Source organism: Felis catus, chromosome A3 (genome assembly GCF_018350175.1).
Source record: "Felis catus isolate Fca126 chromosome A3, F.catus_Fca126_mat1.0, whole genome shotgun sequence".
In the NCBI taxonomy this organism is placed as follows: domain Eukaryota; kingdom Metazoa; phylum Chordata; class Mammalia; order Carnivora; family Felidae; genus Felis; species Felis catus.
The window spans coordinates 124,238,370-124,256,107 of record NC_058370.1 but is presented as its reverse complement, the minus strand read 5'-3'; the positions used below and the strand labels follow the sequence as shown (position 1 = coordinate 124,256,107).

Genomic DNA, 17,738 nt, shown 5'->3' with positions numbered 1-17,738 from the left:
GCTTCAATCTTTATCCCTTCATCAGTATATCTTTCTGACACCTGATAATCTGGCTTCTTCCCAACCCAATGCAGTTAGTCTGAACTGGCTTGGAATGCAAGATCTCAAGGCGACCACATTTTCTTGGGAAGCATCTCCCCTTCAGTGCCTGCTGGGCTTTTTCCACTTGAGGGAATTTGTTGTGGCCTACGTTACATATTGCTCACAGATTTTCCGTCAGAGCAAGAAGGGAGGGGGAAGGAGCCTCATGCACTGGACAACCATACTAGAGAGCCTTTTCCTTCCCTAAAGACCACATTCGCAGTTCTCATCTCCATAGGTTGATAGACCTAAAAAAGAATCTTCTGGCTAAAATGAACACTAGCCACAGAAGAACTTCACAGAATCTTGTTCATCTGTTTTTACACTTTTGCAGATTCTCTCTTCTCTGACTGCTGTGCTCCATTCACTAAGGCTCTACGAGTCTGTATGTCTGTGAACACCCAGTTCACTGGCATAACAAAGTCTAAATGTAGCAAGGTATGAGCATATTTTTCATACCTGTATCCTTCTAACTGTGAGGGTATTCATAAAGATAACCCTCTGCCTTAGCACTGGCACTCACTCATATCCCAGAGCCTCTTAGAGTCCTAGCCACTATGAACCTTATAGTCCGATGAGATTTGAATAGGGTTGTATTGTTCTGAAAAGGAACCTTCTTTACTCTAGCAGTATGATGAATGATGAGTTAATCCCAACTGTGATTTTTAAAAAAAAAATCACATTCAAATAACAATCATGAAGAGACCATCAAAACACATACCTAACAACAATCGAAATTATTCTGGGAGTGGTGGGGGGACACAGGTTAATAAAAAATCACCAGGAAGGACAAAAGCCTAGCTTGACTGAGTAGAGGATGAAGAGTAGGTAGGACAGGTAAGACCTGAGCATTGCTGATACTGCGAAAGATGCTGCTACCAACTTGGTGACAGTACTGGTCTTAGGGGTGGGTTTTCCTGCAGAGAGACCAGGAAGTTGACCTCACCTTTTTACTTTTCACCCTTTTATCTGTTATTGATTGCTGTCTAACAAATTACCAAAACTTTTCTCTCCTGAACCAACTTTCTGTTATGAACTCTTACAAAGTGCTTTCTTAAAAAACAAAGAAAATACATAATCATTAAATGCTTATAGCAGTGAAGAAACATATGCCATTAAAGGAAATTTTAAAAAGTTTTTTTAATGTTTATTTTTGAGAGAGAGAAAGAGACAGCATGAGCAGGGGAGGGGCAGAGAAAGAGGGAGACACAGAATTCAAAGCAGGCTCCAGGCTCTGAGCCGTTAACACAGAGCCCAAAGTGGGGCTCGAACCCACGAACCGTGAGATCATGACCTGAGCTGAAGTCGGACGCTCAGCTGACTGAGCCACTCAGGCGCCCCGAAAGGAAAATTTTAAAACACAAAGTAAATAGAAAAAAAATCACCCCCAAACTCACCACTCAAACACAATCACTATATTCACCTTGGTAATTTTATTTTCAAGCTTTTAAATGTATGTTTTCATTTAATATTTTAACACTCTCCTTAACATTCTATAACTCTTGTGTACTACAGTACCCTTTGGGAATATATTTTGATAGTTGCACATTCTATAGTCCACTTAACCTTTCCTTTAGGGTGGAACATTAGGGTGTTTCCAATTTTTTGCTACAACAAATCACCAGTTTTTGTACATGAGTGTTTTCTCTATCTTTGAGATTCTTTTCTTAATATAGATTCCAAAGAAAAGAATTAGTAGGTTCAAAGGGTATGGGCATTTTTTATAGGAATTATTTTTTTCTGATAACACACAGTCATTGTAAAATAGCAGAAACAATGTAGAGTCTCTACCTCCAACATACCCTTAACTCTAAACCCAGAGATCACTAAAACAAGCCACCTGGTGTTTACCAGTTCAGACTTTCTAAAAGTGTATACAGAAGTATATACATATACAACATTAAACTTTTCTTAAATACTGCTACTATTGTAGCAGCTCATTTTGATAACTGTTGAGGTCCATTTAGCAAGCATTATGAAGTGCTTCTATATACTCAATAAGCAGACATTATTAAGTACTACCATATACTAATTTATTAAGCACTGTGTCATGTATTTTGTGCTAGGTACATATTTTTTAATAGATTTTATTAGCTCTTCTTTAGTGAATTATCTGTTCATGTCCTCTGTGCCTTTATTGGAAAAGCTACTGTTCTTTTTATTGATTTCTACAAATTCTCTATAATAAGAAGCTAACCTTTTAGCTTAGTGGCTAGGAGCATGGACTTTGGAGTCAAACACACATGGGTTCAAATCCTACCACAGGCACTTACCAGCTGTCTAACCCTGAGCAAGTTACTTCTGTCTGAGGTCTCAGTTTCCTCATGTAGAAATTGGGAACAGGAGCCCCTCAAAGAGTTGCTGGGTGGATTAAGCAAGACCCACAAATGATAGCAACAGTAATATACTAACTTCCACAGCAAAAAATAGTTCATAATTTAATCTTTAATAATTCTAAATATCTACAAGAGAACTAAGTATCTTCTACAAAATTTTATACCCTAATATGCAACAATGCATAACAGTTCAAATTTTCATTGTTTTCTTATTAGATAAAACAATATTGAGAGGAGGTGCTGTATTATTCTCTAAGCATGAAAACTCAAGTTAGATAGGTTTAAAATGACCTACATAAAATCATGATCTATCCACACTTTTCTGTAAACAATTTCACGTTCAGTTTAAAAAGCTACGTGTTGAGCTACAAAAGCAATTTATGGTACATTTAGTATGTTAAGTCTCTCTGTCTACTACATCAACCTTCAAAGTTACATTTACTTTTTTGCCTTCCTGAAATTTAAGATCTTACAAACCAACTGTAAAAAAACATTTTGGGGACAAAGAAAATCTGAATATTGACTATATTAGATGATATCAAAGAATTATCATTTTGTTAGCTGTGATAATGACATGGTGATTATATAACAAAAAGCCCCTTTTTCAAGATGCCCAATGAAGTCTTTATGGGTAAAATACCATGAGGGCTACAATTCAACTGAAAGTATTTAAGAAAAAAAAAAAAGGCAAAGGTAGCAAGATACTAGTAGCTATATTAATCTGGATAATGGGTTCTGTAAATTCATTATACAATTACAATTATTTTTATTTTTCTGTTTGAAGTTTTTCATGATAGAAATTTTAGATCATCAATTTAAAAAGGAGTCTCTTTTTCCTTTCCATCTATATTAGCTTAGATAGCTGTATTCGTGCTTTGCTGAGATGGACTGCAACTGAATATAACTTTAAACTGCTTTATATTTTTTTAATGTTTATTTATTTTGAGACAGAGAGAGAGAGAGAGAGAGAGAGAGAGAGAGAGAGAGAGAAAGAGGAAGCAGGGGAGAGGCAGAGAGAGAGAGAGAGAGAGAGAGAGAAGAGAGAGAATCCCAAGCACACTCCACGTTGTCAGCACAGAACCCAATGTGGGGCTCAATCCCATGAAGCATGGGATGATGATCTGAGCTGAAATCAAGAGTCGGATGGTCAACCAACTGAGCTGCCCAAGCGCCCCACCTTTACACTGCTTTAAACTACTTAAACACCTTTCCCAGGCTATGTCTAAATTTCCTATCTCCAAAACAAGGTGGTTAGCTAAAGGCCCACATACAACAGTTGACTGCTGACTTCCGCCACCAGAAGAACATTCTCAGAATTTGTTATAATGCCACAAATACAGTTACTTCAGTGCCTAGAGACACAATAACATAGGCATTGGGGTTTGCTGGAATGCAGAGGCCACTGCAAAACATAAGATTGAGAATTCGCACCCTGAAGTGTGGGGCTTAAGTCAGCTTCTGCTGACAGACTTCTGCTACCTTGCCACTTAAATCCAAGCAATTACAGTGAAATATACGTTCCCACCCCAGGTTTGACCCTGATAACTCAAGGGAATGAGAAAATACTTCTTGGGAGTGTTGTTTCCCTGAACAATCTGGATATCTGCACCTCTACTCAAGAGGGTCACTGTGCTTGTGGATCGGATCGTAGGCAGAAAGAGCTAGGATACATGAAATACAGAAAAAAAGAACTTTCCTGTAGAGAACCTGATTAGCGTTCCTCCTGCTTCCAAGGGAGGATGTGAGAAGACAGAACTGACATGTTCCCGAAAGACCAGGGGCAGATTTAATTGTGCACGGAATCTCCATACGTTCTGTGTTCCCAGCTTCTGGAAAGTTTGGTGGGAGCGTGCACCAGCATCACCTGCAGCACGGATAGCTAGGTCTCAGCCCTAAAATCTCAGATTCAGTACGTCTGAGTGGGACCCAATAATCTACATTGCTAACAAGACCCCAAGTAATGCTGATGCTGCTTTGAGAAATGCCGGCTTAGCTACCTGAATGAGTGCCTCATATCATCTATTATATTCTACTCACAACTATGCCTGGGCCAGGAAGCGGTGGTGATAACATGAGTATAGGCAGCATATAAGGCTGTCTGGCTAGTAGCCACTTCACTTCACTTGCCTTACTTGTTCCTTTAAACACATGTCATTAACTCCCAATATACTGGGTCTGTGAGAGGATGGGGAGAATTTTCCATATTTGATAGTACCATGGATACACAAATACTAAAATGGTTCAATATTTAAATCAGAAAAGTGCTCAGAAATACTCAGATGAAATGCATTAGATAAAGTACTAAGTATTAACATGCATGAAGAATGTTTTATTATAAACCCCTGTTTTCACTTTCTTGCAGCTTTCCAAAAAAATTAGCCCTTTGTGGTGAAATTTTCCATGCTTGGTTTCAGCCCAAAGGTGATTTTTTTTTTTGCACAGTTTGAGAAAAATATATTAAATAGTTTTTGAGTTATGAAAAGATGAAAAAAGCCCACACAATTTTTCCACTTTGAAAGCAATTTTAGGATTTTTTAAAAAATATGCAGATGACTAAAAAATGGCTGAAGTCAAAAAGTTGAAACTTTCCATGTGTTCAGCTTTCAGCAAGGTAGTCTCCTGGGTAATTCAGAAAAGATAATGTGTATGCACACACATAAACAGATAAGTAAATACATTTAAATAAATGCATAAGTGATTGGTAAAATAGCATTTCATCATATTCTATATAAACCTTCCTCAGAACAGGGGATTTATTATTTTCTGAAATGGAGTCTTTCACCAAGCAGAGTAGCTAGCTGTTGACTGCCTGACCTCTGTGGTTTTCACGTACCAGGGGTCACTCATGGTTCACAAGGACACAAGTGTGGCATTCCTGTGCACTGTGTCTATAGAACCACCCACTCCTTCCATACTCCATCTCCCCTCTGCCCCCAGCTCCATCCTAGGATTCTGATTCATTGTCTTCTGAGTTCACTTTCTGCCCTTGGGCCATGCCTGAACACCAAGCCCCTTTATCTTCCTTGCTCTAGAAAACACACAGGTTCTCATTCCTCCTAATTCTCTCTGAACTCCCCCATGAAAGCATCAACCTGCTTCCCATTAAAGTCTTCCTTGTGTATTTAAAGAGCTCAAATATTAAAGAAACAGCAGTAGAAATCTTACATTTAGGTCCAAGAGGTTTTGGTGGTTTGTCAAAGTAACTTACTCTACCCCTTATCATCATGACCCCCCCCCCCCCTCCCCAGCTACCTCACCTGGAAAACAGATAATGGAAAAGTTAGAAAATAGAAGGCAGAGTCCTGGTTCTGCCGCTTCATGGCTAACTGACATAAAAGTCAGACACGTAACTCTCTGGAACTATGGTCTCTCCATCGCAAAATGGAAAAAATTAGGTTGTTTCTTGTCCTTATTACATGTAAACTTGTTTTGCAAATTTCACATGAATGTTGGGTATAATTGTTAGTGATGACAATAGATCAATTTTAAAAACTGTTTCAGGTTTCTAGACTCAAATGAAGAACCAAGTTAAATCACAAAAACACTTTTGAAAGGGTTTAGTCCAAGATTAATAAAAATTCAATTTTCCTAGTTTCCAAGTGTGCAAGTTTAAGAGACAAACAGATGATGATGATCCTCCAACAAACGTTCCCATTTCTCTTTCATTCTCAACATCGCTCTTTGTATGGGCTATTCCTCTCAGCATGTGAAATGCTCTCCCACTTACAGGGAAAAAAATGTTCTCTTGATCAGTGTACTCTTTAAGTTATCATCTTGTCTCCTCCTCTTCACTGGCCAATTCCTGGAACATGATCCATTTATCACCTAACTGCTTGCAATCTCCTTCTCCCACTATTTCACTACAAACGTTCTCTTACGGGTCATTAATGGCCTTCTGGTTACCAATACTAGAAGCTTGAAGTTCTCTTTGAACTCAACTCTGCTACCCTATCTCAGTTATCTATTTTCACATAATGTACCATCCCCCAACTTATGGTTTAAAACCACAATGATTACTCTTTCTTATTCTGTGAGGTCAGGAATTCAAACAGGGCTCAGCCGGACTTCTGTTCCATGTGGCATTGGCTGGTCACTCCCTGGGCTGCATTCAGTAGCAAATGAGATAGGCTGAAAGGTCCAAGGTTTCACTCACACCTGGTTCCTCCTATGTGGTCAGCATGGGCTTTTTCACAGCATGATGGTCTCAGGCAGTTGGACTTTTGTATATGGCAGCTGGCTTCCAAGAGGGAAGAAATGGAAGCTCCCAGTCCCCTTAAGCTGAGAATTATTAGAATATCACTTCCACTGTATCCCATTGGTGAAAGTCACATGCCCAGCCCAAATGCAAAAGAGAAGGGAAAGGGACTTCATCTCTTGAGAGAGGAATGGCAAAGAATCTTTGGCCATCTTTAATCCACCATGTATCCACATCTTCCTTGACATTCTCCTTTCTCTTCTCTTACTGAGTGGTACACTCCAGCTTAGGGTAATGGCTTTCAATTTTTTTTAAACCTTAACTCACAGTAAGATATACATTCTACATTGTAATGTAGGATATCAACATACTCCATAAAAAGTGAAACAGAAGCTTCGCAATACAATACACTAATACTTTCTATTCTACTTTATTAGATATATTTTTACAAATGCTATTTTATTGTTCACAAACAAGTTTCTCTGCTCTGAGGAGGATGACACTTTGCAGCCTCCTTACACTCTGCAGTCTGTTGATGGCAGACTTGGTCGTATAACTTGCTGTCTCTAATGCTGTGTGAAGAGGGACAAATGTCACTTCCAGGCAGAGGTTTTAAAATGCAGTGGCTGGTTCATTATTTCCTTTTTATTTCTGCCATGAGACTGGAATATTCCAGATGGAAGCTACTCCATCAATCTGGATTCTAGATTAAGAGTGCAAGGTGAGAACTACATGGGGCGACTAATCCCCAAAAGACTTGTATCATGAACAGTAAATAAACGTTTGTTGTTAAAAGCTACTGACCCTGTGTTACTATAGCACGGTCTACCCTATGTTGACTGAAGCCACTGCAGTGGCTTCAGAATCCACGAATGGACCGCAGTTGTTATTTTGGAAAATCATTACATCTTTTTCCTCTTCCTCTTCTTTTTTTTAAAAAAAAATTTTAAAGAATGTTTATTTATTTTTGACAGAGAGAGAGAGAGAGAGAGAGAGAGAGAGAGAGAGAGAGAGAGAGACAGAGCATGAATGGGGGAGGGGCAGAGAGAGAGAGGGAGACACAGAATCTGAAGCAGGCTACAGGCTCTGAGCTGTCAGCACAGAGCCCGATGCGGGGATTGAACCCACGAACTGGGAGATCATGACCTGAGCCGGAGTGGGACGCTCAACCGACTAAGCCCCCCCAGGCGCCCCTCTTCCTCTTCTTCATCCTCCTCTCTATCAAAGAAAGTCATTCTCCTCATATATATCTATGACCTGTTTCTTTCCTCTCTTAACAATTTCCCTTGGCAAATTCCATATACTGTCTTCATTATTTCTCATCTGAACTAGTAGTAAACCTGCCCATCACTTGGTTGTTAGCTTCTTAGTCTACACTCTCTCCCCAGTTCACTCTCCTTTTTCTTGAGACATTAACATATCTGATGCAGGACTATTATCATCACACGTCCTTCAGTGGCTCCTTGCTGTTCAAGAAATAGAGTCCAAACCTCGAGCCCAAACCTCGAGCCCACTTCTATCAGCCTCGGTTCTCACTTCCCACGGCTCCCTTCATGCACACTATGCTGCACCCTAATCAGATCGCTCACTGCTCTCTTCATGTGTCCAGGGATAAAAACCATTTTTTTCATACTGTTCCCACCGCTTAGAATATATAACAACCCCCTACCACCCAAACATCAAACTCTCTACTCCTACACATTTCTAAGTACTAACTCAGTCTTCCCCTGCTCAAATACCAGTTCTTCAAAAAGTCTTCTGATCTTCTCAGTGAGGGGCCATCTCTTTCTTCAAAACATTCAGAGCCTTAAGGTACCTCCTCATTTTGCCTTCCGTTTCTTAACACTTAATCTAGGGACAGGTCTCTCACAACAGTCACTTTGACATGTGAATGATCTCCTATTCTTCCCCCTCCCTCCAGTTTATCTCCACTGTTGATGTTATATGGATGTTTCTCACAAGCATATCTAACTTTGACTGCAGACATGAAGGTTCATCAGAATAGTGGAAGTGCACCACAGTCTAAATAATCTCATTGCTTGCAGAATATTTTTTTTCCTTACTGCAGACAAGAGGCACTCTTAAATCAACACACATGTGATTTAACATGCTATTTTAACTCTTTCAGTAAAAATTTTCAAGCTTCTCAGCTGTACTTGCAGTGTGTTTTGAGTCTCTCAAATTTTGAGCACCTAAAACACCACCAGGGATCCCAAAAGAAACAAAAGAAAGCTCCGAGCAGTAACAAAATCCATGTACTTAATTTCATCAATTTTACTCTTGTATATTCATTTAAGACCTGTCCATTCTTAACACAAAATTCTAACATGATTATCTTTTTTCTCTACTAGCAGCAAACTGCAGTAAGAAATTGCAATAGGGAAGAAACATGGAGCCTAACACTGAGGAAGGAGACAGAGAAACTGTAAAATAAACAGACAAGTTTTTATTTTTATTTTTTAAAAGCACTATTATATAAGAAAGTTTAGGACATAGGAAACTTCCTTTGATTGTGTTTTACTATAGTATAATAACACTTTTTCAAAATGATGTCCTTGAACCACTAATTCCTCCATAATCGATATGCATTGTTGAAGGATGCAGATGCAGATAAGGATGCAGATAAATAATAAATTTTAGACACAGTTTTATCCAACTGGATAAAAGAATCTGGTGTTTCAAAAAGTGAGTTCAAGTAATCTGGAAATTTCATTTAGAGAGAAGACATTTTTGCCAAGCAGACAGACAAAGGAAGCTCTATGTTATTGTGCATTTTCCCCAAGAAAAGGCCAAATGATATAAAAAATTAAGGTTTTGAAGGATCTGCTATCCCTGGAAGGGAATGAAATGTTTTCATAAAATGCTATATAAATACTTAGAGGAAAATAAAAGTTAAATTACTTGAGGTTCACCTCAAGACTCAGTGCTGAGTCTACTTAAGAATCAAGGGCTTTCAACTCCCAACCTTGAACTTTATGCAAACAATTTACTGGCAAAATCAGATGGCACATTTTTTTTAACATACATAGGATCAATGTTGAAAGAAGATTCTAAATAGTGGGGATAAGACTACTATTTCTGCTCTGATTACTCCACCTCTAGCTCCGAATTGCTAAAACAGCATTCATTCATGGAATCTCCTGTTCCCTGAGCTGCAATGTAATGGACCACGTGCAGCTTGTTGCGTATAGTCCACGAGTATAGTGAGCTATCGGCAGGCTCTGCTATCATCCTAAGTTTGAAAGACCCATCAAATATCTTCTTAGACTCTCTTTATACCCACAGCTAACATAACAGGACCCCACCCCTGGATTCAGACAGAGCTGAGACTGCATCCTGGCAAGGGACTGTGCTCTCAGTTCCCATCCATGAAAAGAAAGATGGGACAAGACTGTTCCCAAAGCCCATCTCAGTTTTAAGATCCTATGAGTCTAAAACTATGTTTATTATTAGAAGTTATGACAGCTACTATTTAACAGTCTTCCAAATATCTATTTTCTCCAGCTTCTATTGAAATTCTTTATTCTGGACATTACTGTCAAAACATAGGAAGAATTTCGATAATTCTATGTAACAAATTTGCTTAAAGAAACAAAAAAAATTTTAATTCTCGATTTTTAAAGAAGCCATTTTTTTAAGTATATTTAAATATAGGTCAGATAATACATCTAAAGTGTACAATAAGTTACTTAAAATGATTTTAAGACCAAAGTTTCCTATAATTAGTTATAAAAATATTATAAAGAACTGAACCAAAATAAAACCAAATAAACCAGCTACTAAACTACACATATGTCTTCAAAATCTTATGGGAGTCAAATATTCCAGTAAAAATAACAGAAGAGATGGAAACACAAGTTTCTTATTATCACACTTCATATGTTATAAAACATAACAGCTAACTTATTTTTGGCAAAATGATTAGGGATTGCAACACTCTGGCTTACACAAACTTATTTGATTGTCCAATGCATCTTAAATGGAGCGTGTCATGCTAACTTCAGGCACGCAGGCACCGTGCCGTCTTAGAGTAGCCCAGAGACACTGAAATTTCAACACTTCAGCAGGGATCACACCACCGATATTAACTGGGCCAGGTGTTTAAAGAGGGGTGGGGGGAACTTCAACAATGCAGTTAATTGAAACCAGATAAAGCTTTTGAATAATAATAAAAAAAATCATACAGATGTTCACCGTCTTCCCCGGGTGACCTTTATGGACAATTTATCGCACGCGTTATTTTCTAGAAAACACCCGCTTTAAGAAAACACAGTTTCACATGTCCCTCTGAAAACTCTATAATCACAGTATGAGTTATGTCTTCACAAACAGAGTACGTTAAGCTCATGTTTCATCTTCCTTCCCCCTTTTCACCACTATTCCAAGGGCAAGAACACCTGGAAGTAGAGCAACAATTAGAAAGCTCTAAAGCTAAAGGAGCTGTAAGAAGCTGCATTAACCTTAAGATGCATTTGTATTTTTTTCCCAATAGACCTGTGAATGCATGCCAAAATGGAGAGATGGGTTCAAAACAGGTGTGTTCAACAACTGCTTTCAGATATGCACAAGAGAAACCATACGTCACATGCAGAATCGATGAGAAGCAAACAAAAACCAAAAAGATCGGTGATTAAGTTAATAGACTGTGAGGGACTCAGAAATGAATATTTTCTTCTCTATGTTTACAGAATAGTGTATTTGTCAGGGCTCCCCAGAAGGAAAAAACCAATAGGAGATACACACACACACACACACACACACACACACACACACACACGCATGCACGCACGCACAAAGATATAGATATATATAAAAGGAGACTTATTATAGGAACTGGTTCACATGACTATGGAGGCCCACGATATACCATCTGCAAGCTGGGAACCAGGAAAGCCAGTGGTATGATTCGGTCCGAGTTTGAAGGCCTGAGGACCAGAGGAGCTGATGGTGTAAGGCCCAGAGTTGAAGCCCAGTGAACTCAGAGCTCCAGTGTCAGAGGTCAGGAAAAGATGGATGTCTCAACTGAAGAAGAGAGATAAAGAATCCTCCTTTCTTGAGTTTTGTTCTATTTGGGACCTGGATGGATTGGAGTATGCCCACTCACAATGATGAGAGCAAATCTTCTTTTCTCAGTCAACTGATGAAAATGCTAATCTCTTCTGGAAACATCCTCAGACATACTGAGAAATGTTTTACCAGCTATCTGGCTTTCCCTTAGCCCAGTCAAGTTTACATATAAAATTAGCCACCACAAATGGGGGCTCCTAGGTGGCTCAGTCAGTTAAGCATCAGACTCTTGATACTGGCTTGGGTCATGATCTCATGGTTTGTGAGACTGAGCCCCATGCCCAGCACAGAGCCTGCTTGGGATTCTCTCTCCCTCTCTCTCTGCCCCCACCCCCACACCTCTGCTTGTGCATGCACTCTCTCAAAATAAATAAATTAAAAAAAATTAACTATCACAAATGGTAATGCTATTATTATTTCAAATATGCCAAGGACTCTTTTCTTTAAAATATGTATTTTTTAAGTGTTTAAAACACCTGGGATAACTAATAACCCAAAATTCTATTTCATATCAGTTTGCTATACTCTATTTGACAGGATAAACTCACCTCTATACTGGGAAATAAATGCAGTCTTTTAATTTATATAGATCTATGTATCTACAGACTTGATTATACACCACACAAGTGGAATCCTAACTGTAGTAGTGGTGTGGCAGGCATCCTCTGACATGGCTCCCAGTGATCCTTACTTTCTAATATTCATGCTCTAGTGTAATCTGTTCCTCGAGTCGGGGGGGTGGGGCTAGACCTAGTGATTTACTTCTAACAAATGGAATACTGTAAAAGTAATGGGATATGACTTCTGTAATGAGGTTACAGTCTGTGACTTCCATTTTGCAATCAGACTCTTCCTCTGGCTCTTCTACCTTAGTTGCTCTAATGAGGCAAGTTAGAAAGACTCTCCCATGTTAAGGAACTGAGGGTGAACTCCACCCAAGTGCCAGCAATGAACCAAGGTCATCATTCCAAAAGCCCTCAAGGAATGGAGTCCTGCCAACAACCCCATAAGTGAGCTTAGAAGCACCTCTGTCTCAATTCAAATCTTCAAATGAGACTGTAGCCCTGGAAGACACCTTGATTGCAGTCTCATAAGATCATAAGATCAGCCAGATCCCAGACCCACAGAAACTGTGAGAGGATAAACGTGTATGGTTTTATGCTATGACGCTTTGGGGCAATTTGTTACTTGCTGTTGATAACTAATATAGTACTTAACTTAATTAGTGAGCCAATAGTTCCACTGTCATTTCCATCATCATAATAATAGCTAATAACTATTATGGAACTTCTAAGGTCTAGACAGCATTCTTACTTCTTTATATAATTCCTCACAAAAATCCTTTGGGGGAACATATTATTATCCCTATTTCACAGATGAGGAAACAGAGGTACAGAGATACTCCATAACTTGTCCCAGGTCACACAGACAAAATACGACACTGACTGTTTGAACGTAGGTGTCTTAGCTCTGGAACCAGGGCTTATGGCAACTGTGTAAACAGAAGCACTGAGTGGCAGGGCTGGGCACTGTGAAGATGGTAACCTCATCACACAGTACTGGAGGAGATTTAGAAGGCACAAAAGAGATTAGAAGCCAAGCCAAATGCTAAAAACAGAAATGAAATCTCTCCTTTCTGATTAAGATGGCTTATCCATGGGAAAAAAAAAAATAGAAACAATAAAACAGCGAATGGATTGCAATCTTGAATTTATCAAAATCACATTCAGAAATGAAAAATACATTTTCTTATACTCAATAAAAGAAAGTTAACAATTTCCATTTGGTATTAAAAAACACACCCACGGAGGCTATAGTTGTACATTTCCTAAGGGCGATTATAAGAAGTAAGTGTGCCAAGCTGGTAGAAAAAGAAAATTCCTAGTGAGCTCCGAAACTCCACTAGATGTATTTTATCATATGGAATGAGATTCCAGGAAGGAATCACTTTCAATCTTGCATTTGGATTACAAGGTTAAATAGTACTCCCTCACACCCCGTACTTATGTAAGATCATATGCTTACATGAGCCTTACCTCAAAGGCTGTCTTACTCACTGGGATGTCCTCGAAACACAGCTCAGGGCCTGACACATGGCCAGTGTTTAATATATGTTTATCAAATAAATACTTTATGTTGTGAATTGCATCCATTCAAAAGGTCATTTCAATGGTACATGTTAGTGAAAGTACAAGTTTCTGTTTTAAGTCTCTTCTAGCTCACTAGCTTTCTTGGGCACTTTAAACAGGTCTCTGTGTCTCCAGTGTCTCACTTAATATCTGACACCTAGTGGCACCCAATAATTTGCGAATGAATAAGTGAATGTCTCAAAAAGGCTGCCAAGCTGTGGAACAGATAAGGGCCCAGACTTATGACCTAATAAAGATTTAGTGTTCCATAAAGGGCAGCTGTTGTTTGCCTACTGATGATAATGATGATAATGATGATAAATTTTCTTCCTTTTGAAAGGAGGCATGAACATTTGCAAAATACTCTCCCAAGAAAGATTCTTGCTGGGTCGTAGCTGGTAACTGCTCTTCACTATTCTTTTATAAAAGACAATGAGTTACATACAACTTAAGAATTCCAGATAACCCTAGATTCAATGGCATCCATCTGGAAAAATCCCTACCCCTTACCGTATTATTTTTTGAAACACATGGAAATTGCATGAACATACATACACTAGCACAGGCCCACAGTAATACAAATAAAAGTAAACACAGCCACCAAATAACCCCTCTCTCTGTTTTACTGATCAGTTAAACAAGAGACCAAAGGGGGAAGGAGAGCTGAGGAGGATTTGTGCAAGAGCATCATCAGGCATCTACCGTCACCGCCTGAGGCATACTTACTGGCAGTTCAGGAGCAAGCTTCAAAATCTCAAGGGAAATATAGCAGCCTATTGAATGGCCAATGACCACAAGTTTCATTTCCTTTGGCACATGAGTTCTCAAGAAAGCCAGCTTGTGTTCCACTTGACCTTGTAGTCCATAGATGTCTTTGATTTCTTGAGCATTTGAATCTAAAAGCAAAAGATATGAATATGTTTTCACTCAATTAGTGAAAGTAATAAATTCACTGGGAAAAATATCTAAAAAAACTAACAACAGTAGCAGTCACCATTTATTTAAAGCCTAAAAATGTGCTAGCTACAGTGTTAAACACTTTATTTAAGTTACATCAACCAGTCTTCACAACAGTCCTGGAAAGGAAGTGTTAGTGATTTCATTTTATAGATGAAAATCCCAAAGCTCACAGACATTAGGTGATAGACTGACAGTCACACACCTAATAAGTGAGAAAGGTGAGATTCAAACCCAGGTTTTGTCCTCAAAGCCCATGAACTTTCAACTATTCCATGAACTACAGTTCGCTTAGGCCACTAGTTTTCAAACTTGATCAGGTATCAGAATCCTCTGCAGGACACGTGAAAGTGGTGACTGCTGGGCCCCACCACCAAACTTCCTGGTTCAGTAGGTCTGGGTTGGGGCCCAAGAATTTGCATTTCTAAGCTTCCCAGACATGTTGGTCCCGGGACCACACACTGAGAACCACTGGTCAGGCCAGTTTATATTATTAATAGACAACTATCCATGACAGTGCTTCATTATTTGACGTAGTTTTTGTTTGAAGAACTTTGACTGAAGGGCTTAAGGAGAAATGTTGTAAGTTGTTCCTTTTAACCAGCAGCCTTAACTGAAATATCCTTTCTTCCTTTCCTTCCTTAAATGAACTGTCTTCTGGAATCTTCAAGAGCTAATTAAAACTTTATCTAGCTAATCTCCAAGAAAAATGAATGAGCCTTCCTTTGTGTTTAACCAGTACTCTCTATCCTTATTACAACCCTTTATCATACTTGTGTTATGGTCTGCTTATTTCCTCTCGGAGGCTGTGAGCTCCTTGGAGGCAAGGTCCATCTTTTCATCTGTATCCTCTGTGACTACTAGCACGCAGTAAATATTCGTGTGGCGTGAAAATATGTACTGACTAGACATTCTCTGAGGACGCTGTCAGCTCTGATATTCTATACATATAGAAAACGTCAATAGGTTTTCCTTATGAACCTGTAATGTTTCAAAGTATCATAAGGTGTAATAAATTCTTTATTAAAATTTGGTTTACTAGAATTTGACTCCTACTAGTTACTCATGCGAACTATAATGAGCCACAACGTGGCTCATTCGAAAGGTACCCGAAACTCATTGCAAAGGACTGCTCTTTAGTTTTATCTGTACGTGCTGTTTTCATTTTCTTCGGTGCTCAGCTCCCCCTTGTTAATCTGGCCAACTCTTCTTCATCCTTCAACCTCCCAACAAGTGTCATCTCCTCTGAAAAGCCATTTTATGATTCAGTAGACGAGGAGAAAGTAGCCTTCCTTTCGGTTCCCACAACATCCCATCCACGTTTATTTCACCACACTACTCCTGATTTATTCCTACTTTGCAATTTATGTCTCTTATCTCTGTCTCCCAATGCCTGGCATACAGTTTCTGAAGACCTTTCTACCCAGTCAGTGAGGCTTAGTTCCCTTTTTCCATGGTATTACTGATCTCTCGGGTAAGATGTGGTCTGCCCTAATCCTTCTTCCTACGTCAGCCTCGAATCCATTCTCCTTTTAACAAGGAAGTTCAGCATCAAACAGACTTGGGAAGAGACAGAATCTGGAAGTCTGACTTTGGTAGGGCCCCTGGTAGCTCCCAACCCAAATGTTTATTTAATATTACACTTAAGTTTGAGTAGTTTATGCTTCCCTCTCAGTTTATCTTCTCTGATCAGTCTACCCAGAAGGGATCATATTGTTCTCAGATACTCTAAAAACAAGCATCTATAACACCTGCAAGCCAAATCCTTTATTTTTCAAAATACCCAATGTTTGAAAATGTCAAAAATCTTCCTTTCGTTGGGATAGTATGGTGTAGTAAATCTCATGGGTGCTAGGGGCAAGATAAATCTGGGTCTAAATCCCAGCCGAGAACCTCACTAAGAGGGTGGCTAGGGCAAGTCCCTTAACCTGGCTTCAGTGTCCTTATATATAATGGAGGTAGTTTTGGCAGTGTAAACACAACGCTTCTGAAGCACAGAGCACAGCTGTCTGGCATAAACTGTGACAGAAATGATAGTTACGATTGCTGTCACTTCAGTTCCTGTCATTTATGTCCTCCCTCGAATATATACCAAGGACATTTATGTGGATAGTGTAAACAGAAAGGGAACGAGCTAAATGCAGTGAACATTTTAAAACTTCACTGGCAGCAGAAATAAGGTTCTAAAAGGTTATATTTTGGATAAACTTTAATGCATATTAAAATTCAAAAGATTACTCAAATGAATATTTCAGAAGTAAATCTGGCTTTACCTCTGGGAACTCCTCAGAAGATTCCCAAGGCAAACACGTTACTTATTAGTGTCTGCTGTAGTAATGAGATTAAAGGAGAAAGCACTTTCTAGAAATAATGTTGATAGCAAATTTAAATGTGCTACCTGGACACTATTTTACTAGCAAAAACTAGAAGTTAAAAAGCTATAAACTTCACTACATATTTTCATATTTTATTATAATATACTCAGAAAAAATGCTAGAAATCATTAACTTACTGTCCACAAAATACAGTAAAAAAAACTACATTCAATTGTACCCAAATCAGAAGAATAATAATATGGAAATTACTTAAGCTATTCTTTCTATAGAAAAATGTACTCCAAATTACAATCAACAAAGTATGTTTGGAACATAATCTTTATCCAGATACAGTCTTAAATATGATACTGACAATTCCATTTTGGAACCTGGCCCTATTTCTTAGGCCCATTTCTATGGAATTTACTTTATAGCTCATTTACTGATGCTGGAGTTTATTTCAAAAGGTATATATAATCTGTTTCTACAAAGTTCATAGAGGAATTAAGTAATATTAGCACTTCATATTTACTTTTCATCTAGTTATTCAAATTGATTGATCCAGTTATTAACATTCTGTCAATCTTAGATCAAAATATTATGGGAGTGCCTGGGTGGCTCGTGAGTTAAGTATCTGACTCTTGATTTAGGCTCAGGT

The 17,738-nt window shown here is 38.7% G+C and overlaps 1 protein-coding gene across 3 annotated transcripts in view; it reads right to left on the bottom strand.

Annotated features, from left to right (window-relative positions):
- The window catches only part of LDAH (lipid droplet associated hydrolase), a 111,919-nt gene that overhangs the window by 53,476 nt on the left and 40,705 nt on the right, over positions 1-17,738 (bottom strand). For 2 of the 3 annotated variants that reach the window (XM_023252072.2, XM_023252073.2), the window contains exon 4: positions 14,535-14,704. In XM_023252072.2, coding sequence (XP_023107840.1) covers positions 14,535-14,704 — 170 coding nt within the window. Of the gene's footprint in view, positions 1-10,372; positions 11,010-14,534; positions 14,705-17,738 lie in introns of those variants that run through there. The other variant, XM_045054885.1, reaches the window with a different exon arrangement.